The sequence below is a fragment of the Stegastes partitus genome, unplaced genomic scaffold (genome assembly GCF_000690725.1).
Source record: "Stegastes partitus isolate 25-593 unplaced genomic scaffold, Stegastes_partitus-1.0.2 Scaffold1520, whole genome shotgun sequence".
Taxonomy (NCBI): Eukaryota; Metazoa; Chordata; class Actinopteri; family Pomacentridae; genus Stegastes; species Stegastes partitus.
Genome location: NW_007579251.1, coordinates 1 through 25,347, shown reverse-complemented (window position 1 = coordinate 25,347; position 25,347 = coordinate 1). Strand labels below are relative to the sequence as shown.

The following is a 25,347-nucleotide window of genomic DNA, read 5'->3' as shown; positions in this document are numbered from 1 at the left end:
TCAAGCCAGGAAAGCTGCGCTGAACTGTTATGATTGATGGCATTTTCCACCAATCGCAGCAGCGGCTCAGCTTTCTGAGCCAATAGAAATTAAGTAAAGGAGGGACTTCCTGTGCTTTTACATGTAAATGCCCTTTAGCCTACAGTATCATTACAGTGCTTTCTCGAAATTAACAAAACTTTAAATGTAGCAAATTGAACCATGAGATTAGATGTAAAGTGTTTTTATTCATTTATTTTTTCTTTGTGATGAATGGTGCGTGATTGCAGATTTCAGATGATCTCAACAGTTATCATGTGATATTGTTTACCTCGGAAAAATAAAAATCTGCGAGGCAAGCAAAAGATTATTAGTAAACCGATTTAAGTAACTTTAGCGACTGAGGAAGTTTTTTTTATTTTTATTTTTTACAGTCGCGGAGACGTATGGTTTGCATTCACAGCATCACTTGTGCTGCTCAGCATCCCGGAAGTTCAGCATCATTTTCTCTTTCAGGAAGAGACGCATCATCGTCAGAGCTTTGACAACAACGGGGACAGTGGCAAAAACATCGGCCTGTCCGGCACAAAGTCACTCGTTTTCGCAAGTGGAACTCAAATGAAAAGGGTACCCTTTTAATTTTAAGCTAAATGAACGCCTGTATTTTTGCTCTCTTGTGTCAGCCAGCTAGCTAGCTGTTTGACTGGGATAATGTTTAGCTAGCTAGTGACTTGACACGACATGGCCTGTTCAGAAGCTAATGTTAGCTCCTTAGCCTCCTTAAATAAGATTATCCTCAGGCTAACTGTGCTAGCTTTGAACGACAGGGCTGTAGCTGAGCTGTTTTGTGCTACATTCACTGTGTGTTGGTCGCAGGGGCTCAGTGAACAGATAAACGCTGTGTATTAGCTGCTTAGCTGAATCGAGCATCAGTTGTGACTTAGGCATTTTCACATTCATTTATCTTAGTCATGAGTCCAGGGCTGGGTCATAAGGAAATGAAGAGTTGAAGGGTTTGTTGTGATAGCTTCATCCAGGGAGAAACGACAGGATGACAGTGATGCAAAGCAGCTGCATCACTTGCGAGAGGGTACGCACATTTACACCAGCGTCTTTTCTACTCTTTTTTTAACCACCAGCAAAGATTCGGTTTGACTATTTTAAAGTCAGCTGCCTTGCTGTAAAGTTCTTAGTCACAGTGATGGGGTGGAGTCATGACAATACAGTGACTTCATCCCTTAACTACATTAGCAATGCATTCTGCAAGGTGGTTCTTCAGCAATGTAGTATTGCATTTTTCTAAAGTTGAATGCCCTGCAAGAGGCATTTTTTATGTAAAGTTTGAAGCATCACTGAACGCTTTGGGGAAAATATCTAATTGCGATGCTGTAATCTCATGTATTTATCGTCAAGCTTCAGTTCGGTATTCACTGTGTAACAGATTTAAAACATGAGGCAGCATTTCTACATGAGATTCTATGAAAAGCATGGCTGTCACACAAGGAGCATGGCATGAATTTGTAAAACAATGAACCTAACAGTTTAAAACTTGGGTGAGATGTCTTCCATAGTATGTTTCGTCATTGCATCCTTTATGATTTTCTAATTGCATTGTTTCAAAGTATGATTTAGAAGCAACAAAGAAAACCTAACTTTTAGTTTCTAGTATGTTGTAGGCACCAGAGATAAATGTATACTACACTTTGAATATTAAAATTAAATGAAATCGTGGGCGTACAGTGGACCGGTGGATAGCACTGTCTCCTCACAGCCTGGGGTCTCTCTGTGTGAAGTTTGCATCTTCTCCCTGTGCTTGCATGAGTTCTCACCGGGTGCTCTGGCTTCCTCCCACAGTCCAAAAACATGCTGAGGTTACTTGGTGATTTTAAATTGTCCGTAGGTGTGAATGTGAGTGTGAATGGTTGTGGCGACCTGTCCAGGGTGTCCCCTGCCTTGGCCCTGAGTCAGCTGGGATAGACTCCAACCCCGCGCAATCCTACAGAGGATTAGCGGTATATAGATAATGGATGGATGGAATTAAAATCATCATTTTCCCTTAGGCTGCCACTGCCTGGTTAAAGAAGAAGTCTTTGTGTCCCACCATGACATCACCATCTCTGACTTGACAGAGCTCCTCCAGGGCCTCAGAAGACAGATTACACCACAGTTTTCACAGGCTGGGTAATGCCTTTTTATTTATCTCTGATTAATGAATTGACTTTGACAAATACAATTACAGATACCACACTATGGAAATTACCTGTAATAAATCAGCATTCTAAAGTATCCATTAGGCCATTTATACCCCCAACAAACTTAAAAGGTTACAGGGCAACAGCAAGGCTATGTAGGTTTGGCAGGGTTTAGCATTGTATGCTTATTGCCTGAGAAGCTGCACTGTGTTAGTGGCTAAAGTTGTGGAGTAGAAGTTTCCAGTTTGTAGTAAACACCACAGATGGCATGAAACATTGAGGCACGGCTGGCTGCTGTCTTGCTCTGCTAGACAGACATTGGTGGCTACCTCTACTTATTTTAGGTAGATATATAATAAAGTACTTTGCCTCAAACATTTATATTTTCCACAAATATCTGTATACACAGCATAAAACCTTTACTCTTTTTATTACAATAGTTCAAGAATTTTTTGTTATGTTTTATGTGTGTATAGATGTCTGAGAGATGAGATTTTGTCTCTCCTTCACACCATTGTTTCTGTTACTTAACTACTTTGTCCTCTGCTGTTTTCTCCTAACAGACAAATGAAGTGACCAACAGGATACAATGTCATCATTCCAGGTGGTGGATTCATCGCCGGGCAGCAGCGTCAGCATTATGGAAACATCCAACTTTGCCCATGTCATCTTCCAGAATGTGGAAAAGAGTTTCCTACCCCAGGCACCCTTGGAGTGCCGTTACACCCTGACCCCTTACATTGCTCCCCACCCCAAAGACTGGGTGGGCATTTTCAAGGTACATCACACACACACACACACTGCAGCTGCTTTTACTCAGACCATGCTTCAAAGACAAAGTCAAGCCTAATCAATTAAGGGCCAGACTTTAATGAATCTGAATCATTTATGCTACAAAGAGATATTTAGAGATTATAACTATTCCCTGCCCATTATGCAAGTGTTTGTGACATGGATTATGTGTTTGGGTTTTATTAATTGGCCATAGGTTTGCACTTGGCACATTAACACATACATCCGCCCTGACACTAATGGCTCAGCTCTTCACTACATGCCTAAAACCTGACCACAAGCTTTGGTGTGGTTGCTCTGCAGGCAGAAAGAGGAAGAGTGTACATGGTGGGCCTGTTTGCAGTAGGTCTCACTGGGGGGGGGCAAACATTTGGTGCTCTTTATAAACCACTCTGATTCTTATTAGGACCTCTTTCCCCCCACTTCACATGTTCGCTCCCCTCTGTATTTCCATCAGTCTTTTCTGTGCTTCCTGCTAACCAAAGTCGCCCTCCGCTCCGTTCTTTTATCAAGGCCATCAAATCTCACACGTAATTAGCAGGAAATGTGAACTAGGAAACTTAATGTCTCGTAAAGTCAAAAGACAAACATTTTATCGTTGTTTAAGAACTGACTTCAAATCCACCAGCTCAATTAAAAAAGAATAAAGACGCTGGGTTTATTTGGAAAAACGTCAATTGGAAAATTTAATTATTTTAATCCATGCTAATGAAACCTGTTTGATGGTTAGCGCTTCATGTCAGGAAACAAAGGACAGAACGCTTCTTTTATCCGTTTGATGTACAAGTCTCTGGTTTTGTACGTTCACAGAGATCTACTGTAGTCGTGGCAATGTCTTGGCAATATGAGTATGTACTGTATACAATAAAAACAAACTCTTTTAACTCATGAGAATATAGTAATTCTGTTAAATCAACACAGAAAGGTCAGCATTTAGGTGCTTACTCAAATAATAATCATCCGCTTTAGTCATAATAGGAAATAAGCTCCTGCCACGAATCACTTGATCGATTTTATGCTTTGCCTCAGGTGTTTTGGAAGCTCTCACCTAAAAATCAACAGGGTGTGGATTTTAAAAATGATTCATTACTTTTGACTTTTCTACTTTTCTTTTGACTTTCTTACTCAACATTGATGATCTACGCTGATGATAATGTTGCTCTTCTGTCCCGTGAGTCCTTATTTTCTCCCAGAGGCAAAAATCTTTGTGCAGAGATGACTCAGGGAGAGAATATTTTCTTGCTCTTACCTTACACATCTATATTCGTAACTTGAAAGAGAGAGGCTAAGCACTAAAGCTGACTTGCTGTGAGGATGACGCAGATGGGATTGGCAGGCGCTGTGCATTTGAGTTGTGTACAGACACCCCCTAGTGGCGGAAAATGTTCATAGTGCAATAATAAGGACCCCGATACAGCAAACCTGTTTCTAGGCGGTGGTGCACTCAGGCAGTACTTGCATGCAGTGTATACACAGTAAACAACATCGTTGTACATTCTAATCAAGTTTGTCAAGTTCTCTGTTGTTTCCAGCGTGGTAACTGTTTTCTCTATGCATCACTGAATATATGAACATTTCTGCGTCCTTTGGTTTAGTTTTCTTTGACTCACGCACATACACAACTCCTGAAAAAGCCCCGTGGAGGTTTTTGGTTGTGGCATGTTTGTTGGGTCGGCAGGGAGAAACCCGTTGTGTGAGTGTATAATTAACGTGTCATCATGCTGTTCCCTCACCCTTTGGCTGAATGATTGATAGCTGCTTTGCCTGTGATTATTTTATAACATCACTCCTGTGTTGGAATGCCACACCATACCTAACCAAATGTCAGTCAACTTCACTCTGCAATTAGCAAAATTATTTATGTCTCTTCTCTCTAAAGCAAATACACGTGACCACACAAGCAAACTTGGCAGGAGTCCACCGCAGTCTAACTTCTCTGAGATACTGTTGGACGTGGAAGGAATGTTCCCAGCTCAGGTTTTATGTTGACAATTACCATTTGTTTGGAACAGCATTATACCCAGTGTAATTGGTTGATGGGGCACACACCACAATTATCTATCATGCAACAACATTATCACACCTGAAATTTTGACAAATGTTTTGAGTAGCTCCGTTGATTTATTGTTCTCAGTCAAAGCTTCCAAATGCTTTGTCAGGGTTTGGCCTATTCTTATTTTTGTCCTGGTTTAGTTTTACACTTGAGTTTACTTCATTGCTATTTGAATATTTAGCTCCAGAAATTATTTTATGTGAACATTATACATATACTGGCATGTATTTTTTTTTTTCAATTTGTGAAAATTTGGCTCATTTAAAATTCACCATAATTCAAGTAAGGCCTCCCAGTGTTTTGTGCATGCTATAATTTAATGCATAGGATAATCAGTCACAAGCCTAATTGTAATCTTATGTGATTGCTATATGGCAGCTGTCCAAAAGATATATTTTGTCTTGAACTGCTCATTCTTCATCTTTTTTTGAAATGTAAAAATGTCCCAAAGTACCACAGGTGGTTGAAGTATCCACAGCTGAAGTGTAGTTATGTAATGTGACAAACATGTATCACACGTGTGGGTTGAAACGAGGTATGTGTGTGCGTGAGCGGCCCAAACAGGGAGAGTGTGCGGTTGGACATGACAGATTTATGACGCAGGACCTGAGTTATGATGTTCACAACGCCCTTTCATCATCTGTCACCTAACAACACATGAAATCCAGGGAATTACGCTTCCCTTGCCATTTTGTGTAAAATTTTCACCTTCCCCCCCCCTCCTTACGCTTGCTTCCCTCCCCCCGTTTTTCTCATTTCGACAAGGGCCTTTTTCTGCAGTCTCACGAGTCTGCGCATGTGTGCATCCAAAGTACACCCCTGTCCTCCCGCCCTATTCTCACACCTTCACTGCCCCTCTTTTTAGTGAGTCCAAAAGGAGCAGGAACTGAGGGGAAGGCAAGAAGGAGGAGGTGTGTGGAGGAATTAGGGGGCCATGGTTTTAAATGTTTCCATTCTTGCCTCAAACATTGTATGTAATCCTCCAATCCTCCTGTCAAATGTGTTTTCAGGAAATGTGACTCTTAAAGAATTATAAAAATGTGATCTGCCTGTTATGTTAACATATATATTAATGCAAAATATGGTTGATATTTGATATTTTTCAGCATAATGCATAGAGCAATACATCTCACATCATCCCCTCGGACACAGTTTGTTTTTAGCGAGGTTCTATTGTGTGTGTTAACCTTTGTTTGCAATGTTTCCTCAGGTGGGTTGGAGCACAGCCAGGGACTACTACACTTTCCTGTGGTCTCCTATGCCTGAAAACTATGAACCAGGAAGTACTGTGCACAGGACTGTGGTATTTCAAGGTACACACACACACTCACACACTCACACACACACTAAGTAAACCACTATACAGACCCAGGGTATTCCAAAGTAACTCCTCCATTTTACGGTGCATATAAAAACCAGCACTTTTATTTAATAAGGGAACACAACCGCAAACGGAGGCCTGGGACCTGAGCACCTCTCAAACCACACACATACACACACACACTCACACACGTTGAGGGCCTGCAAACTGGTTTTACTGGGTCTGGAACGGTCAGATATTACACAGTGAAAATATGAGAGCGTGCTGTGGTGTGTCAGGAGTCAGTAAAATCAGCTGGCTGCTGGATATTCCTTACTTAATCCCTCTGTCCCAGAGAACCAGGCCCAACACTTCAATAATGTGCTGCGGCTTGATCTCGGAGTACGACTGTGGGCTGTTTGAAACTAGCATACACAGCATAAATTATTAACTATTTAACAAAATACGTCGTGTTTTCTGATCATTTTTCTCGTTACTATGCTGTGTGAAAGGGGCAATGCTCACTACTTTTCTCAGTGGAGTAACTTTTGTCAATTTTGAAGGGAGATATTGTAGATGTAGGCATTTTAGGAAATTTATTACCAGGCCCACTTTAAATACTACCAGATTAACTGAAACAGGATGCAAGTTGATGACATTCATATTAAAGTAAATGGAAAAACAAAAGAATTAACACATTCCTTGTCATGTCTTTGCATTGTAGGATACTATGTTCCCAAGTCTGACGGAGAGTTCTACCAGTTCTGTTATGTCACTCATGCTGGTGATATCAGAGGAGCCAGTACGCCCTTCCAGTTCAGGTCAGCCACACCCACCGAAGAGCTGCTGACTGTTACAGAGGACGACAGCAACTCAGACATACTGGTTGTCACCACCAAGACTGGCCTGCTAGAGGTAGAATACGGCAGATTAAGATTTTTGTGTATTTTATTCTGTTTTCCATCCTTCTGGTTTTGACCCCGCAGTACAGGGGCCTACAGTGTTCCTGACAGTCATCACTTGACCTCACAGAGTACAAGAAACAGATTCCCATTTTGGCTTTATTAATGTATCACATTGTCTAGGCAATGATTGACAAGACACACAATATATCATACAACTGGTATTTTATTTTGTATACAAGTCAGGTGAATAATGCCTGATTTTTCTCATCTCTTGATGCTGACTGGCCCAATCAGGAGGATAAAAATGATCAAACTAGGTGATATTTAACACCAAAAGCTTAAAGGAGCAGGTGTCATTTTAATCTTTTTTTTTTTTCTCCTCCCATCCTTCCTAACTTTCCCATAGCGCGTGGAGGAGGCACAGCAGGAGCGCAGGGAACTGCTGAAGGCCATGCGTCTCCTGCAGGAGGAGAAACAACAGCTGCAGGAGGAGCAGAAACGACTGGCCAGGGAAAGGGAGCAGGAGAGGGAGACATGCTGCCTGTTGAGGACACATAACCAGGTTAGAGAGGGGGGGTGAGGTGGAGCGATGGGAAGAACGGATACTTAGGAGGGGAAATTCAGATTTTTATCTGCACACAACGTACACATTATTAATGGTAACAAAAGGAACACTTAATAAAGTTTAAGTGTCTGTACATGCTTATAGAAATTGTTAGTGTTTCTAATCAAAATGTATCTGGACAGCATTGAGATTGAAGGCGAGACAGTTTTAGTGTGTTTGTGTACTTAACCATGTGAGTGTGTACACGTGTAGAGGTGAGTGTCTACATGGACAGACAGCCGCTATTTGCACATGTGTGTGGAGCCGGTTCCTCACCACTGATCATAGGTCTGAAAACTTCAAAGGCCTGAATTTATGAATAATCTCTGTCCACGTTTGAAAGACACACAAAGAGTTGCAGTCTGTGTGTGTGCGTACGTGTGTGTTAGTGTATGTGTGTGTGCACCCCAGTCTTTCTCTCGCTCTTTAACGACCTGACTCAGTGGGCCAGAACGGAATTGGGACGCAGTTTTCTTGGGCATCTGGCGTCAGGGACGATGCCATCGCAACCACAGAGTGAACAAACATGACGTCAAACACACAAACACACACACACGCTCGTACACATGCACAAACTGTCCCCCCCCTTCTTCCTTCACTGTCACACTTGCATTCAGGTTCTACACCACAGGGCCCCTCTAATGTGCGTTCACACATGCACAAGCGCGCACAAACACAAACACACTCATTATGCCACCCGCTTGCAAACCCTTTTAGTCTGTGTGTGGAATGAGAGGAGGGTAGTCCGCAAAAACCGCCTGTCTGAAAAAAAAAAAGCCCTGCCCAGCCTCAGGGACAAACACCACTCAGTCACGCGATTCAGTGGCCACTGCTTTCTCACTGCCTATTTTCTCTCTGTCTGTTCTCTTGCTCTTTTTTTTCCCCCCCAAATGTTCAGAGTTACTTTATTAGAACGACAAGAAAACAAATCGTTAATCCAGAATTGGAAAATACGTTTCAAGACTTCTATCTAAATTAAGTAAGAAAAATGAGTAAACCTTCTTTTTCCTCATACCTTCTCCATTCACTCACTCACTAGGATGAGTCAGATGTTTCTGTTCTATGATTTGCTCATATGATAAGCACAAACGCCTAAAAGCAGCCAACTCATGGAAGCTCAATCAATGTAGGGGAGGGGAGTTGGCAGAGAGCAGTGCAACACTGAAACCTGCCAAGAGTTTTGTGAGTTTCAAGCTAGTCTCTTATCGCCCCCTAGTGCAGGTGTCTGGTGTAGTTCCACGGTGAGAGGAGGCTGCTTTGAGTTAGTCCGCTGCTCTTTTTTACGAAGGACAAAATTGCCATAAATTAAGTGGTAATACACACACACACTGTTATTACCATGCTGCTTTTCATTCAACAGGCATGTCCATCTGTAGATATACGACTTGTGTGAGTAGGTGTGTGTGTGTCTTTTGAAAAGCATTTACTGAAGGTGCGTTAGTTCATGGCACTCTGATGAAAATATCCTTTGAGTTTAACATAAAAACATAAGTACATATTTTGTGGCTGCTAATTTTATGACTACGCTTTTTATAAGGTCTTTATGCACTGCTAAAGTGCTTCCCAAACGCCAGCCGTAAAAATCATACAGTAATCTAAGCACAGCTAAGCCCAGAGGGAGACAGGCCTTAGTTCGTATTGGTGTGTGTGCATGTTCACTGAGTCTGTGTTGGATTGATGGCTGTGCTCTGTGCTGTCTGTCACAGTTTGTCCTTGAATGTGTAGCTCTGTGTCTGTCTTTCTTTTCCCATGTGGGTGAAAGAGAAAGGGGGTATGTTTGTGCTGGTGCTACAAATAGAAAGAAGGGTGTGTGCAGAGGTATGTTGTTCTGTCACAACCAATATTAGCAGTGGATGATTTAATGTCTTTCACTGCTGATTAGCAGCAAGTTTAAACAAGGCATTTCCTCAGCAGGCGCACATGGAGAACACAGACCTTATGTGATCTGCCATCTGATAACAGGGGTTTGTTTTAAGGAATTCACGGACAGGTTATTCCTGCATGCATGTACCACACAGTGCTACTGTTTGCTTAGTTTAGGCTCTCTAACATTTCATTAACTTCAAATACTGAAAGTGTGATTTACGTCCGTCAAAAGCTGTAATTTGTAACTGGTGATTTGTGACTAATAAGATAAGACTTTACAGATACCCAGAGGGGAAATTCATATATTACAACTACAATATATACTAGAAATATATTGCAGAGGTTGGAAACAGAAAAAAAAATAATTGACTACAATTTTCAAAAGCTACTTAGGATAAATTAATTACAATGTCTTATGTGTGCGTATAGAGAGATGCAAAAATTATTGATCTAGTAAAGCAGTTTTTTCTGTAGAAACTGAACCTTTAAGAAAACAGGTTTGGTGGGGTTATAAGGGACTGCTCTAGTCTTTTAAGTGTTTAAAATAAGAATCAGAATGCAACTGAAAAGCCCTTTAATAACCTCTGGAGAGAAATAGTTTTGTAACAGCTGCATTGTGTAAGTTGCAAAACAACACAAGAAATACAATACAATATAAGACACACAAGGAAGCACTTGGATGCACAGTGTGGAGCCCCAGAGTGGATGGCGTCACACACGGCTGGAGGGTTAGTGGACAGGAGTGGGCGGGGGTGAATAGAAACAGCCAAGATGGCATGTGAAAACTCCTTGGGTATTTAGTGTGGATGTAGCCCCGCGGCTACAAAGCCCACAATATGTGGGCTGGAGAAATGTTCGTTTATGGTAATGTGTGCATGTAAGTTAAATTGAGCATGTAAAGCATATATATAGCAGTGCATGCAGTATATGCACAGGACAGTTCAGCCTCACATGAAATATTATCATCTGTTATTAATCATGAGAATTGCATAATCTCCGAAATTACTCCAGCACTTATTCCCCACTGCCAAGTTCAGCCTGCTGATTCAGCCGACGCGATTGGCTCTCGCGCCTGTCAGTGTGATCCACAGCTGCCTCTCCGTCCCACAGGAGCTGCTGCGCTCATCGCAGGGCCTGTCAGAAGAGAGGGAGGAGGTAAGGAGGAGGCTGACAGAGGCCACGGACCGGGTCCGCCAGCTGGAGGAGGACCTCCTGGGAGTCACTCAGAGAGGCCTGCAAAAGGAGACCGAACTGGATTGGTGAGCGGAGAATGCTAACACGTTACCATCAATCACCCATTTCATGGAGACATGACGGTTTAAATGTGTGTGTTTAAGGGAGATTTCTGGCCTGTCCCCTGTTTCCTTGGCATCTTTATCTTTTAACTCATCTTAAACTAATGATTAAGTAGAATCAGATCCTTTTTGACACGGTACAAGCTTAACACCAGTCTCACAAATTTAAACTATGAGTAGAATATGATTGCATGCATAGGAAATTTTGTCAACTTAGCTTTCATACATTTTACTGGCACACAGGTTATAGTTCCAGACTTTGCACACACACATGATACCAACAGCAGGACCTGTTTAAGTTTTAAAAGTAACTAAAAAGACATTCTTCCTTGTGACAGCTGACACAAGATGAGTCCTGGTCCATCTTCAATGCCTTGCTTGAATGTCTTGAGAATTTGTAATATAATGATGCTGAAGACACTAGAATACTTACTTTCAATATTTAATGTTTCAGTCTGCGTGACCGTTTGAAGAAGCTGACGGCAGAGAGAGACAGTCTAGAGAGCCAGCTGAAGAATGAGAAGGACGAGAGAGATCTCTATAAGGTGAATGAAAGCTTTATGCATCAGAAGACTGACTTTTTTTTCTCCAACAAAGCCTGTGCGTTTCCGTTTACAGTCCGACTTGACGTGTTCTGTTCCTCTTATTTTCTCACATGTGTAGGCCCACCTGCGCAGCACAGAGCTGGAGAACACTAAGCTGAGTGCAGAGCTGCAGATGTTGAAGGCTGTGGAGCTGAACCGAGAGGTGACCATCGCTCAATTCCAGGAGGAGCTGGACAGGCTCAGGGTCTGCGTTGCCCAGCGAGATAGTCTGGAGAAAGAGCTGCTGGCTCACAAAGCTGACAAGGTAGTAGCAGATGTCTGTCATATCGCTGAACACAAGAGGTCAATGCGTAATACATGTTCATTGTACCTATATGCATATGTCGGATTAATATAATCAGTTACTCCTCATGTCTTTAGGCAGAGCTGGCCCGTGTACGTGAGCAGCTCCGTCAAGCTGAGGAGCAGCTTCAGGCGTCCAGGCAGCAGGCCTCCCTGCTGGCTTCGGAGCTCCGTGATTCAGCCAGCGCCCGAGACCACACGATGACTGAGCTGTACCGTGCACGTGTGGAGGCTGACAAGCTCCGCGCCAGTCTAGCTGATGCTCAGGCAGAGTGCCAACGCATGGAGAGCCAGCTTGACCGCATGAGAAGCACCGCACAGAAGGAAGTGGTCAGTTTTCGAGTTCCTTAACATTAATCTCCATCCTTCAGCCGGCACTGTGGGAATTCATTAGCTAAACATAAAAAAAGAATTTTCCTGAGAGAACTTTCACGCTTTTCAGTTTGATTTACATTGCAGCATTTCATATGAGAGTGAGGGAGAGTGCACATTGTTGTAAAGAGATTGTGTTTTACCCAGATGTTTGAGTTGAACAAAGAGCAGATGTCTTGTGGTTAAAGTATTTCTTAAAAGTTGTTTTTGGTTGCGTTACTGATATATATTGCTGACACCGATACAAATTCACATTGTTTTTCATGTTTTTTTTGTCTTTTTGTCCCTCTATTTCAGGGTGTTGGGACCAGTGGGGATCTGACACCCAGCATGATGGTGGTGTCGGAGGCAGAGGCCGAGCTGCAGAGGGAGGTGGAGGAGCTGAAGCTGCGGCTTCACATGGCCGCTGAGCATTATAAGGAGAAGTACCGGGAGTGTCAGCGCCTCCGGAGACAGGTTGCCAAACTGAACACAACCGAGTCACAGGGGGTGAGTACTGTGCGGTGAAACTTGTAAAAAGACACGGCTGAATAGAAATATTACATACAGGTAAATATGTGTAGGACAACAGTAGGAATTACATTTTGTTGATATCTTTGTTGATATTTGTGTTTCATTGCAGGAGCCAAAGAGAAATGCATCCACTGAGACGACACTGGAGCCACTGACCCCCAGTCCAGAGTCTCCTACAGCAGGTACACACATATTTAAGTGCAAAAGTATGAATGCATGTTGCTATATTTTTAGGTATAAAAAAACACATTTTTTCCCCAAAAAATCCCCAGAGTCACAAATTTCTTTTGGTTCGGAACATAGTAATTCTAAAACACTTAGACTAGTTTAAAAAAAAAAAAAAGCTGTATGACTGATGAAGTGTTTGCAGATGTCTTAGAGAAACGCATTATTGAAGCATGAAAGACACGATTATCCACTGACGATGTCCTCAGTTGGTCACAATGCATTGCTAATAAATGATTTTACAGTAAGTGGTGTGACTCACTGTTTCTAGACTTGACATTTTTTCAGTGTCTTTTTTTGCACTTACTATTTCTCGTAAATAAGCGAGTTGATGCACATTCTGTGGTAAAGAAAAGAATTCCTGGAAATGCACAAAATCAGTAACAGAAGAAAGAAATGAGTCTGTTTGCATCCATGTGATAAAACCGCCAACCACCAATCAATGATTGGTGACATTTTAATGGAACAACCTCTGAAGTCTCGTCACGTAAAGATGTGACTCTCACTTTCATAGTCATGTTTTTTTTCTCCAATTTTTACTTATCATCTTTAAATTTAAACATATTGCATTAATTTATGTGTAATTAACCTGTATCTGAAGCAAAAGGGGGAGTGTCCGTTCCCCTAACTTTGTGTGTTTTTACAGGAAATATAGCTGCTGCAGTCCTACAAGAAGCCGCGGAGATGACAATCACCCCAGAACTCAATAACAAGCGACCCACATATGCTGACAAACACATCAGCACAGAGAAGGAGGAAAGACAGACGGAGAACACACTGAGGGAGAGAGCTCAGGTGGAGACTGAGAGGCAAGTGAAACGAAAGGAAGCCAGCGAAAACAAGGAAAATGAAAAAGAGGAGAAGAAGGAGAGCCTGCCGGAGGAGAGCCTGAGGATGACGAGCTGGGTGGAGGTGGAGAACGAGAGGCTGAGCGCTGAGGAGAACAGCGATGTGGAAAGGGCACCGAAGGCAGAGGGAGCCGGGGATGGCGTGGAGGAGCAGGGGCTGCTGGAGGTGGAGGGGAGGAGCGTGGAGGAGGCAGAGCAGGAACAGACTCGCTCGGTGGAGGAGGAGCTGGCGATGATGGAGGAGAAATGGAGGGAGCAGTGTGCAATCAACGAGACTCTCAAACAGCGGCTGGCCGATGAGGAGGAGCGATTCAGAGTAAGACGCAAACTTACACACAAACATCAACTCGAGATTTCTTAAAGCTGAGACAGTTATGACTGTGAGGATGCCCAATAATATGAGGGATCATCGCTCTCCTAACACTCAGTGCTTGTGTACATGCCCATGAGCAGAATATTCCCCCAGTGCAAACTGCTTTTTAAATATAAGTTTAAATACACATGCTCCAGTGTGGTTCTGTTCCACAATATCCATTTTTAATGCATCAGATTCTTCTGTAGCTCCTATTTCCATTTGCTTTGCATATTTTCTATCATGGTTGTTTTCACGTACACAAAAAAATCCAGTCTCTGGACCTGATTTGTGACCTTAGGGATTTAGCTATTTTATTGATTAGCCATTTTCTATTTGGTCATGTAATCCGTAAAATGCCACGAAAAAAATTTAAATGGTAATTTTAAATACCCAGAACCCAAGCTGACGTCTTTGAATAGGTTATGTTCCTTGTCACGAGTGCAGCAACTGACAATATTCCATTTACAATATTATAGAACAGGAGAAACCAGCAAATCCCCACATTAAAGGGGTTAGAACCAGCAAATATATTTTAAGTTGTCTCGGTAAACTTCTTAAACAGTAAAGTCAACGAGGGAGAGCATAGCTAGTAGCAGTACTTGAATAAATGCATTTCCTTTAGCTGGAGGACTATGATTTTTTTCAACAATTTATCCCGGTCACAAGTGTATTCCCGTATTTTTTTTGTTTTTCAGGCTCTGCACTTAAACACAAGTGCCATTTCTCAATATAGAAAGAATGGGAGATCATTTAATGCCACTGACTACCTGCACTGCACTCCCAGACCTTCACTGTGTTCAGATCTCCCTCGTTGTGGGGTCTCGCAAGTGAAATGCAGCTCTATTAGATAGGTTCACATTACCATGTTGCACTCTGCACTGCAAGTGAGCTCAAGTGATAGATTTGGACAGTCAAAGATATTTCACCCCAGTGAATTTTGGCATGCTCTCGCCACAGCACCACCACCATGTTTGACAAATTATGTGGTAAGCTCTGGGTCAAGAGTTGAAGTAGTTTCTTTTTTCTCTCCACAATTTCTATCATTGTGTTAAATGCTGATTTTTATTCCCATCAGTCCAAAGAACTTTGGCCCAGAACTCTACTGATTTGTTTTATGTGCTTTCCCAAACTGCAACAATGCCTCTCTGTTTCTAAGACTTACCAAAGGCTTGTGTGTGGTGGTGAATCCTCTGAGTTGTTGTCATGAAGTTTTATCTAAATTGTTGAAAAGGAAGCATGGAAACATCTTGTGCTCCTCAATCCACCTGCTTCCTTGACATTGTGTGGTTTTCCCGTAGACGCCTGCTTTTTTTTAGAAATTGTATTCGATCACCGTTAATTGGTAGACCTGCACATGCACGATCTCTTCAGCGTGGACAACTCTCCTTACTCTCAATCAACTCTGAGCCACACATGGTGCAATAAGTAACACTGAAATTACACAGCTGCCAAAGAAACATGACAGGGGCATTAAAAAGCATAATAGTCATTAAATTTAGCGACAATTAAGGCTTTACATAGCATTGAAAAGCATTTAATTTGGTTCTCAACTCCCGCTTTACTCCACGATGTCTACATTTTGATTCTGTGCAAATGTCCTGGTATAGCCTAGCATTAAAATGGCATTAAAAAGCATTACATTTGATTGGCTGGTTTCTGCAGAAGCCCTGCATGACACAGCCAAATGTCCAATTACTTTTGCAATTTAATCACTGCATGCTCACAGGGTTATATCACTCATTCACACTCTTTTTTTTTTTTCTGTATTGACACAAACTGAGACCTGGCACTTTCATAGTAGTACCCATGATTTATTTAAACTAGAATGTGCTGAACCACAGAACCTGAAGAACAAGTAATGTGTGACTGTCCAGATACTTTCGATCTCGACCGGAGGCATCGCATTCGTGCCACAGATGAGCCAACGTGTGTGGTATGTGTGCGTGATTCAATGGTGCACTCGCGTTTTGCGTGCAAACGTCTGCCAAAGCACCTACTGGCATTTAATCTCCATGAGTGAGTGTGTGTTTATCGGCGCTGTAAATACAGCTCTCCCTCGACTTTGATAGAGTCTCCTGTCTGAGGCGAGTGCCCTGGGCCCCGAGCTGCTCTTAATGGCCCCGGAGACTGACAAGAGAGGGAGCCGCAGAACTCCATGCTTTACGGCTGTTTACATCAGCCACCCAGAGGATGGAGAGAGGGAGAGGAATAGATGCTGAGAGACAGAAGCGGGAGGGGATGGAGGGCACAGAAATACGCTGCCGCAGACTCCCTTCACCTGAACTTAACCCTCTAATGCTGCGCCGTAAATTTATCAGCGAAAGGGGAGGGTGAGAGAGGACAAAAGGAGATGAAAGAGAATGAGGGGGGGGAGCAAAAGAAGGGAAGTAAATTTAAGAGTGAAAACATTAGTATAGACAGGTAGACACGAAGCAGAAAGAGAAACCACAGGAGAGGAGGGGATTTGGAACCTTTGAAATAAGGTGAAATGAGAGAGGAGCAGGCAACTAGCCATGTAAACTATCCCACAGGGTCAGCTCTGTTAGAGAGTAAGAGATTTATTACGATCCCCTGGTCCGCTTCAGCTTACCCTGCACACAGAGCTCGTTACTTTGGTTTTGGTTATGTGGTTTACAGTAAGCACCACACATCTGATGCTGCACCGGGTTAAATACAAAGTAAATATTGTGTGTGTGTGCATACTGATATTCTTCTTCATCAGCTGACACAAATTGAAAGCAAGAAAAAAGACAGAAGTTCTAACCTGCCAGATACGATGTGTCCTTTCCATCAGCTCTGGGTGAATCTGTCATTTCAGTTAGGTTTTTTTTGGAAACCATTAATTAGTCAGTTAGTTAATGATCAGAAAATAAACTGACACCTTTTGTGATTATTGATCGATCAATCATATTGTGTTCAAGCTAAAATGCCACAAGGTTCAGGTTTGTCCTATGTGGTTGTAAATTGAATTTCTTGTCTCCATCTATTGAGAAGCCACAAACTGCAGCAGCAGCTTTCTGACTGAACTAATCGTGTGTTATGTATTGCTCCATTGGGAATATTATCCAAGTCTAAGGTTAAAATCTGGATGTTTAATCAAAATCAGTGTTTTCTACATCTTATTTAAAATGTAGTTAAAAATAAGCAGCTTGCTCTGACCAGATTTGGTAAAAACAAAACAAAACAAAAAAAAAACAATTGACAACCCAACTCAGCTGTGACTAAGTCCCATGACAAAATTGCAGGGACTATTTGGCAGGACTGGGCTGAACGGCAGGCTGTGTTTACACATAGGAGATAGGAGACAGGTATGCAAACAATTTATAATCTAAGTAGTGAACTGTTGTTGTCCAGTATTGATAGTATCTATGGACACTTTTTTTCACAGTTTCTGTGAAATAAATAATTTTTAAAAATCAGCTTAGATTTTTCTTTTGTATGATTTGTATTATTATAACTTGTTTACACCCGTTTGGAAAAAATGTGACAAGAGAAATAAACACCAAGAAACTGCTTGAGGTTCAGAGGGTTAATATGGAGACTGGTAAACTAATGAATTGTGAAAATGTATTTTTGTCCATCTCTAGTTATTTCATTATCCAACCTCTGCCTTTAACCTTTATACTATTGGGAAGTGTTGAGGAGCTCCAGTACAACAAATGATTGTGTCTCTTTCCTTTTTTATATGCAAGTAAAGTAGCATGATTCATCTTAAATCATAATCTTCTTGAGACCATCCTTCATCATCTCTAATCAAACAGTTTGACATATTCAGAGTCATTTTATACCTTTGTTAGATAGCTGACAGTCTAAAGATGACAGGAAATTAGGGGTGACACAGAAGAGGAATGAAATTCAAGTTGGAGTTTAGTTTCCCTAGCAGACACTTTTTAAACATTTTTTTAAAATAAGTGTCATTGGATATTAATGTGGATACAATAATTTAGCGGTACAATATTATGAACTGTGCCTTGATGTTGCTGTTTTTTTTGTTTTTTTTCTTATCATTGTTGTGTGTCCTGTCTCTAGGTGCAGATGGCAGAGCGAGCCAGCGAGGTGACCGAACTGAAACGCAACCTCGCCCAGGCTCTGAGAGACAAAGAGCAGCTGCAGGAGGTAAAGCAGACCCACTCTTCACTGCTCTGTTACATTATTTCCAGTACAACACTGTGATATCAGTTTTGTATAAATGAGCCATCCCTGAACTGTCTCTTTAGTTTTAGTTTCGAAACTGTAGAAATGTCTTTCTCAACATAGATCGAACTGACAGTCAAAATCACATCCAGAGACAATGTAGACTCTCAAATCAAGTCCATAGCAATGTCATCACTTTCAATTATATGCAGTTAAAGTGCAGTGTGTGAGCTCTCTCTGTAGCTTTTTCTTCCCTACTCAACACTCCTCACTACCCACTAATTAATACATCTATACTTGCTTCTTTCGCCCATCGGTACAGTGCCATTAGACAGTGCAAATGCCACACAACGTGTCTGTTTCACCTTCCCAACCCTGGTTTAAATGTTAAACCTGATAGCAGCGCACTAATGAAGTCATCAAGAGAGGAGGTCAGGGAGGAAAAGGGAGAGGAAGGAAGGAGGAACAAAATGGGAGAGGGTGAGTGCCTCTATCAGCAAAGCTAGAGCAGAGGGAGCCAGAGTCTGACACCCATTACAGTAATGAGTAGGGTACTAATGCTCTTGCTTCAGATATAATCACAAAGGGCAGAAACAGTGTAGTGGGAAACTTAACTCAAGAGCCGAAAGTACTTACTCACCTTGTGGTTGCGGCAGTGAGAATGTGCTCTGGAAATGTTGACTGTTTTACTTCTAAAACTGGTCATAACGTTGGTCCTGTTTATATAGGGTTTACACATTTAGGATGTTGGTAAAGAAAAGCATGGCATGCATGTGGAGAAAGATTAAAGGTCAGCATATACACACAACACTGTTAAAAATGTAGACACAAAACAGAATTGATATGAATATGAAAGCATGTGTGCAGGATCATGACATAGTGCATGTAGGCCATAGCAGGTATTTAAAAGGTGGTACGTTTAGCTGCTTCATCAGTGCTGTGGTTTAGCTGCAGCTCTCAGGTATGGATCTCCCTTCTCTTCTCCAGGAGCTGCAGCGTTACGTGTCCAGGCAGAGGGAGCAGGAGACTGGAGTTCAGGGCGCCGAGGTGAGGCAGCCGATGGTGCTGCGCTACCCCCTGCCCTACCCCCAGGACCCTTCCCCTCCTCCGCTGGTGCCACAGAGGCCTGCTGAGCTGCAGTACGGCAACCCCTACTCCACCGACACCACGAGAGGTGGGAGGGATAAAATCGTTCTTTCACACACCGCTCCTCTGCTCCTGTCTGTATTCCCTTACTTATATTTTCCTGCCAGTTTAAACAATAAATCTTTGCTGTTTTTATAGATCGGGTGGATGTCGCGCTGTCTCCTGAGCACATGCCCCGTCCTCCACCTGAGGCTCCGTCCTGCGCTCATCCCTGCGCGCCCCCGATCACACCCACCAGACCCAGTCCCGGAGCACCGGGCTGCGATCGAGAGGTGGTCTGCATACAACCCTCCCGCAGCACAAGTCCTCCCGAGAGCCTCGAGCATCCGCCGGAGGAGCCGCAAAATGTAAGCACACACACAAAGCAAAAGGGGAACACTGCCTCCTAACTAAAAAACATGCTGGTATGATGTTTGTAATTGGAATTTTGCATCCATATTAAATAATATACTATAGTCTATGCATTAATAACGCATATATGAATAAATCTATTATTTTTCTGTCAGTGAGCTACAAGAACATAATTGATCACAGCGAGCAGCATAAATGCGTGACATGCTAATTGTGGTCCTAGTCTTTGCTTTCCTGTCGCCTTTGTGTTTTGCAGCCAATGAATTCCTGCCTTGATAATCCCTCATTTACTCGGCCTCTCTCTGTCTCATTCTCTGGAGTGCTCCTCCGTAACTGAATGGAGGGAAATACAGCTTGCCCTTAAAAGACGAAGCTTGGAAACTCATTTGCATAAAGCTCTAATTAATGTCACTCCTTCAGAGCTCAAGAGAGATGAAAATAACGAGAGCTGGGGGAGAGTAATTAGGGGAGACCTAAGATCAGTTCGTGACTGTCGGATTATATCTTTTGGTTGTTTGGGTGCAAACTGAACAGAAACTGGTGGAAGTTTACTGTATGTTAGTTACATACAGTAGTTGCACAAACTGTACCTTCTGTCAGTTCAGCTATTTCATGGCTCTTTCAACCCATCTCCCCTCTTTTTTTTTTTTTTTTTTTTGCAATTGACTGCCTTTAGGGATGGTGTATATGAATGCATACTGCCCTGTAATCAGCCTTAGTTTTCATTCCTTTTACGTTGTGTGTTAAAGGTGGTTGATGGGGCTCAGCCATCCTGTGACCATCAGTCCAATAGACGCAGTGAAGCGCGGAGCAGCTTCTGCTTTGACTCCAGGTAGCACACCTACTCACAAGCATAAAGAATAATTGTAAGAATAGCTTGACATATAAAGAGCTAAAGAAAGAAAACACAAGAACATCAGTAGAAACCAAATAGTGGGGGTGGAGGATTCCTTTTCCATGTATCAGTCACCTTAAACAAAGGTAATATAGAAGGACTAGCCAACTCCATACAGTGGGTAGGTGTCTGTTTTCATAATCATATGTAGGGCGGCAACTAATTAGCATTTACATAATTTGCAAATTATCTGACTGAGTTAACCCATTAGTCACTTGCTGTTAATGATCATAACAGCAGTGGGAGCAGAAATCTGGAAAAGAATAGGAAGAAAACAAACACATTTAAACTAAAGCCTGAAAACAATCTAGTGTACTGTCAGACCAGTAGAATTACAACATGCTGCAATGTTATTATAGAATGGAACAATTACAAAAAAAAGAATATTGATCATCATTTCTTTCAGTGCATTTTTGAAGTTTGAATGAAGTCTCCAGGTTTGCAAAAACTTTTTGAAGCTTAGTGTTAGTTTGTGACTTCTTCAATGGGTGATGGAAACACCGTTTTTTAAAATAAGCTCTGATGTAGCTAACATTTAACTCACATGATGCTGTTTGTGCTTCTATAATCGCCTCTGGACAGCATGACTAAATGTTTAATACCAGATGACATGAAAGAATAACTGCAACTTGCCTGGTCGAGCACAATACCTGAAGACGTCTCTGCATTTTTCTCTTAATAATAATAATAATAATAATAATAATAACAATAATAACTGATCAGATTTATATAGCGCTTTTCTGGACACTCAAAGACGCTTTACACTGTCAATTACTCATTCACACACATTCATTCTGGTGGTGGGAGCTACGATTGTAGCCACAGCTGCCCTGGGGCAGACTGACAGACTGACATTCTGTGCCTACGGCCCCTCCAAACCACCTCTTGTGGACAACCAAAGTTTTGTTTTGTTTTTTTTAGCAGTTGGCAAACTGCAGGGTTACAGCGGTACATAGCAGCATATAGCATATACCACCATCTTCTGACAAAACTACACCGCCTCGTTTATTATCTCCAAAACAGTTAATGGAAACAAATCTAGTTCACATTTTCTTTTCTGTTTCCGTATTTTTTTGCAACATTTCAACAAGTTTGACAGTTTTACGGAAACACGGCTAATGTGTCCGCAAATTGTCACATTTGAGAAGCCGTGAAATTGCTTTTGCTTGAAAAATGATTTAAGATGATCAAAATAGCTGCAATTATCTGTCTGTCAGAGAGAAGAAGAAGCTCTTTTTACCTGTACCTCTGCTGGCTCACTTTTATCTCCACGTATACAGCACGATGCATATAACATCCTAAATTACATACATTTAGAGCCGTATAACTTCTAAACGCTGAAGATCACTTGAGGGCAACATGATTTATCAGGTTTCTACCCCAGGCACAAAACGCCAGTAATAACTATGCGGGAGGTGATGCAGTTGCTTCATGCTGGTGACTCAACAGCTGTTTTTTTCAAAAGGCAGAAATCTCTGGCTTTCATTAGCTACATTGTGGTCTGAAGCCTGGCCCGTTGGAAAGTCAAAGCACCGTCGATTTTAACTTCATAACCGTGGAGAACAGTGTTGTCGGGCAATTGATTTTGCAACACGTGTTCCTCACGGTCAAGCCAAAAAAACTCTGCATTTTTATATACTGTATTAAGTAATGCTTGTGTTGAATGTCGCAAAAAAAAAAGTGGACAGTGGAGTTCAGGGCTGAAACCGAGGCCCGCCAGTTTTCAGTCTTGCTGCTGAGATACTTTGTGTTGAGGAAAAACTATAAAACTGTGAGATATGTGTCGTTTTTCTGCGCCAGCCAGGGTCGGACATCATATTAACAGGTAAGTCATCGCTTCATGATACGAACCACTCAGAAACTCACGCATCTTTTTTTTTTTTTATCTCTCCCTCACGCCCACCACTTCCCCCCCCCACCCTACTCCTTTTGTTCTCCTCTCCAGTACCGACGTCCACAAACGCTGCCCGCTATGCGAGGTGATCTTCCCGCCGCACTTTGAGCAGCGCAGCTTCGAGCAGCACGTGGAGAGCCACTGGAAGGTTTGCCCCGTCTGCTCCGAGCAGTTCCCCCTCAACTGCCAGCAGCAGCTCTTCGAGAGGCACGTCCTCACGCACTTTGACGGCCACGTGCTCAACTTCGAGCAGATTGAATGAAGGGATGCAGAGGACAAAACCGTATGGGTTCAATGTGTGTCGTCAGTTCATTTTGTTTTGGGGGTTCAGTTAAGTTGTCTCGTTAATATACAATCATGAGCACCTTTTTTGCAATCTTTAAGGTTTGGAAGAATGTAGTCGACCTCTAAAAGGAAGCAGAGCTTGTACCGTGGCGGCTGCTCCACCAAGGTTTATGTAGGGTAGCTTTCACATTAATACACAGTAAACAACGGATCATTAACATTCGGGAATAGTGCCACGATCCTTTACTTTTATATCATTTTTATGCTCATCTTTCTGGCTTCAGTGCATGCATATATTCTCTGTTCAAAACAAATCATGGCCACATCATTTCTTTCTACTTTTTGAGTGAATTGTAGCAGAAGGTTCAACTGGGGCTTTGGAATAAAAAAAAATAAAAAAAATAAAATCTCCCTGTTCTGCCCCGAACATACATACACTAAGTGGCAAAGGCAGTGCGTCACCTTTTAATTGTCCAGAATTTAAAGCATTGTAAGACAGATAAGATTTTTAAAAGTGTAAATGCAGAGTGAGAGCTGAATATGTGACGTCTCAAAGAGTCACCTGAGTGTGTAAATAAAACTGAAGAGCCGCGTGCTGTACTATTGTACGTATGACAGTGTTTTTGCGAAGATGGTTTCAACAGAATCAGCACTACATTTTCATGTATCTGCACTAAATAAGGCTTTATTCTGAATGTACTGTACATAAATGAAAATTAAGTTGTGGAGAGACCCGTGAATTACTGTCGTGAACCTCCCTCCCCCTCATCGTTACCTCCCTCATGTTTTAATGATGAAAGAAGGATGGACCAATGATGGGTTGTTTTTTTTTTTTTCCTGGTGTGCACTTTCTGCTCTTAGGTCGGTCGTAAGAAGCTGGGCTGAGAGAAAAACATGTTTTAGGCAAATAGACTGCAGGACACGGATTAACAGACACTTTTGTTGTTATGTACTTTCATGTTTTAAAGTTAGGACTGTGAAGAAGAAGAAGAAAAAAAAATCATTGCTTTGTGCGCAAGTCTGTTAGCCCTCATGACTGAATGTCATTTATATGTGTGTCTTCACAGGGCTTCATACCACCGCTTGTCTATTTTTAAGTCATTACAATGTGTTCCCCTGACAGTGTTGTATTCAGGCTTTAAAAAACTGCACATGCCCAGTAATCACAAGGCAAATCTGTGTGTGTATGTCATGTGTCCGATGCAGCACTTTTCACGTGAGAATGTCAGGACGGTGGTTTAAGTGTGTACCGCAAAGATCTTTATGAATAAAGTAAGCTTGTCTAAATGCATTTCCATTTTACTGTTTTCCTTCGTTTGGGTTGAGAAGGGAAGAAAGACCTCCACCATCAGTCTGAGCTACAGAGCTCTTTACTTTATTTTGCTGTTTTTTTTGTTGGTTTTTTTTTCAGTCATTTATTGTTTACATTTAAGCAGCTTCTCTTTTATATAGAAAGACAGTTTGACATCATTTACAAGTCACTCTGCTCAGAACCTGTTGTCCCCCCATACAAAAAGGAAACATTGGTCTCCACGTTACATACGAAAATATAATTTAAAAGCACTTGACAACAGACGCACGTTACAATACATTCACTGTACACGGTATATTGAAATCCCTCCCTCATCCCCTCCTTCTGCACACAGCCTCCGCTCCTCCTCTCCCATATGTGTAATACTGCAATTGGCCCCCATGAATAAGCTCAAAATATTGCCATGGTGATAGCGGTGTCTGTGAAGCGAGGATGGTTGTTTTTTTTTACGAGTGTTTGACAGCTAAAATCTCAAGTCTGTCCCTGCTGAGAAAGTCTTCCTGCAACGCTCAAAGGCAGAAATGAAGCTTCGTCTACCGTCGGCTCAGGGTTACTTTCAGGGTAGCAGCACCGCAGATGTGCTCTGGCACCAAGATTTTTTTTTTTTTTAAACAGATCTTACACACAGATCTCTTTGAAGCCACATTTGTGCTTGTTTGTTTAGCAGCACACTAACTGAAGGCATTGAAGTACATGTGTGTGTGTGGTGATTGCTATCATACACTGTTATCAAAAAAAAGTGATTAAAGTCCCTATGCCATGCCAAGCCCTTTGGTTACCATGGCAACGGCACGCTGGAGGACAGGAGGGTGTGTGCATGTCAGAGGTCACTGTACCCATCAAGTGAACAAAAGAGAAAAGGCTCGAGCTCTGAGCCTGAATAAAACTTTGCGCAAGATGAGGGAAATGATGTAATGAACAAATGTGTCTTGGCGAGCGGCGGCACTGCACCGCTCAGCCTCTTGCAATGAATGATGAAATCCCAGTCAGGGGCAACAAGTTGGCGGCTGCAACAGTACGTGACGCAACGCCGTCAGCCAGCCAGCCAGCCAGCCAACCATCCTGCTCCATAGGAGTCGAACCAGCAGCCTGGCACAGAAACGCAACACATCCGAGCACTGAAACGCACAGAATACAGTAATAC

At 42.2% G+C, this 25,347-nt stretch overlaps 1 protein-coding gene across 2 annotated transcripts; it reads left to right on the top strand.

The window, feature by feature from the left end:
- The first annotated feature begins 519 nt into the window (after positions 1-519).
- On the top strand, positions 520-24,182 carry tax1bp1a (Tax1 (human T-cell leukemia virus type I) binding protein 1a). Of its 2 annotated transcripts, XM_008300274.1 has the most exons (18): positions 520-606; positions 2,040-2,160; positions 2,735-2,949; positions 6,227-6,329; positions 7,041-7,231; positions 7,628-7,783; positions 10,802-10,950; positions 11,441-11,531; positions 11,650-11,835; positions 11,952-12,203; positions 12,543-12,734; positions 12,868-12,940; positions 13,630-14,147; positions 18,216-18,302; positions 19,308-19,494; positions 19,605-19,813; positions 20,567-20,649; positions 22,658-24,182. In XM_008300274.1, exons 3-18 carry the CDS (start codon positions 2,761-2,763, stop codon positions 22,866-22,868), a joined length of 2,877 nt encoding a protein of 958 aa, XP_008298496.1. In that variant the 5' UTR covers positions 520-606; positions 2,040-2,160; positions 2,735-2,760; the 3' UTR covers positions 22,869-24,182. The 2 variants fall into 2 exon arrangements, with proteins under 2 accessions (XP_008298496.1, XP_008298497.1); XM_008300275.1 differs by lacking the exon at positions 20,567-20,649 and having other exon boundaries at positions 22,658-22,808.
- The last annotated feature ends 1,165 nt before the right edge of the window (positions 24,183-25,347 follow it).

Excerpts from the sequence above, each read along its gene's own strand:
- tax1bp1a (XM_008300274.1), top strand. The coding sequence starts at position 2,761 with ATGTCATCATTCCAGGTGGTGGATTCATCGCCGGGCAGCAGCGTCAGC. Across the intron at positions 18,303-19,307 it reads ACAAAGAGCAGCTGCAGGAG|GAGCTGCAGCGTTACGTGTC; the intron begins GTAAAGCAGACC and ends TCTCTTCTCCAG. Across the intron at positions 20,650-22,657 it reads AGCTTCTGCTTTGACTCCAG|TACCGACGTCCACAAACGCT; the intron begins GTAGCACACCTA and ends TCTCCTCTCCAG.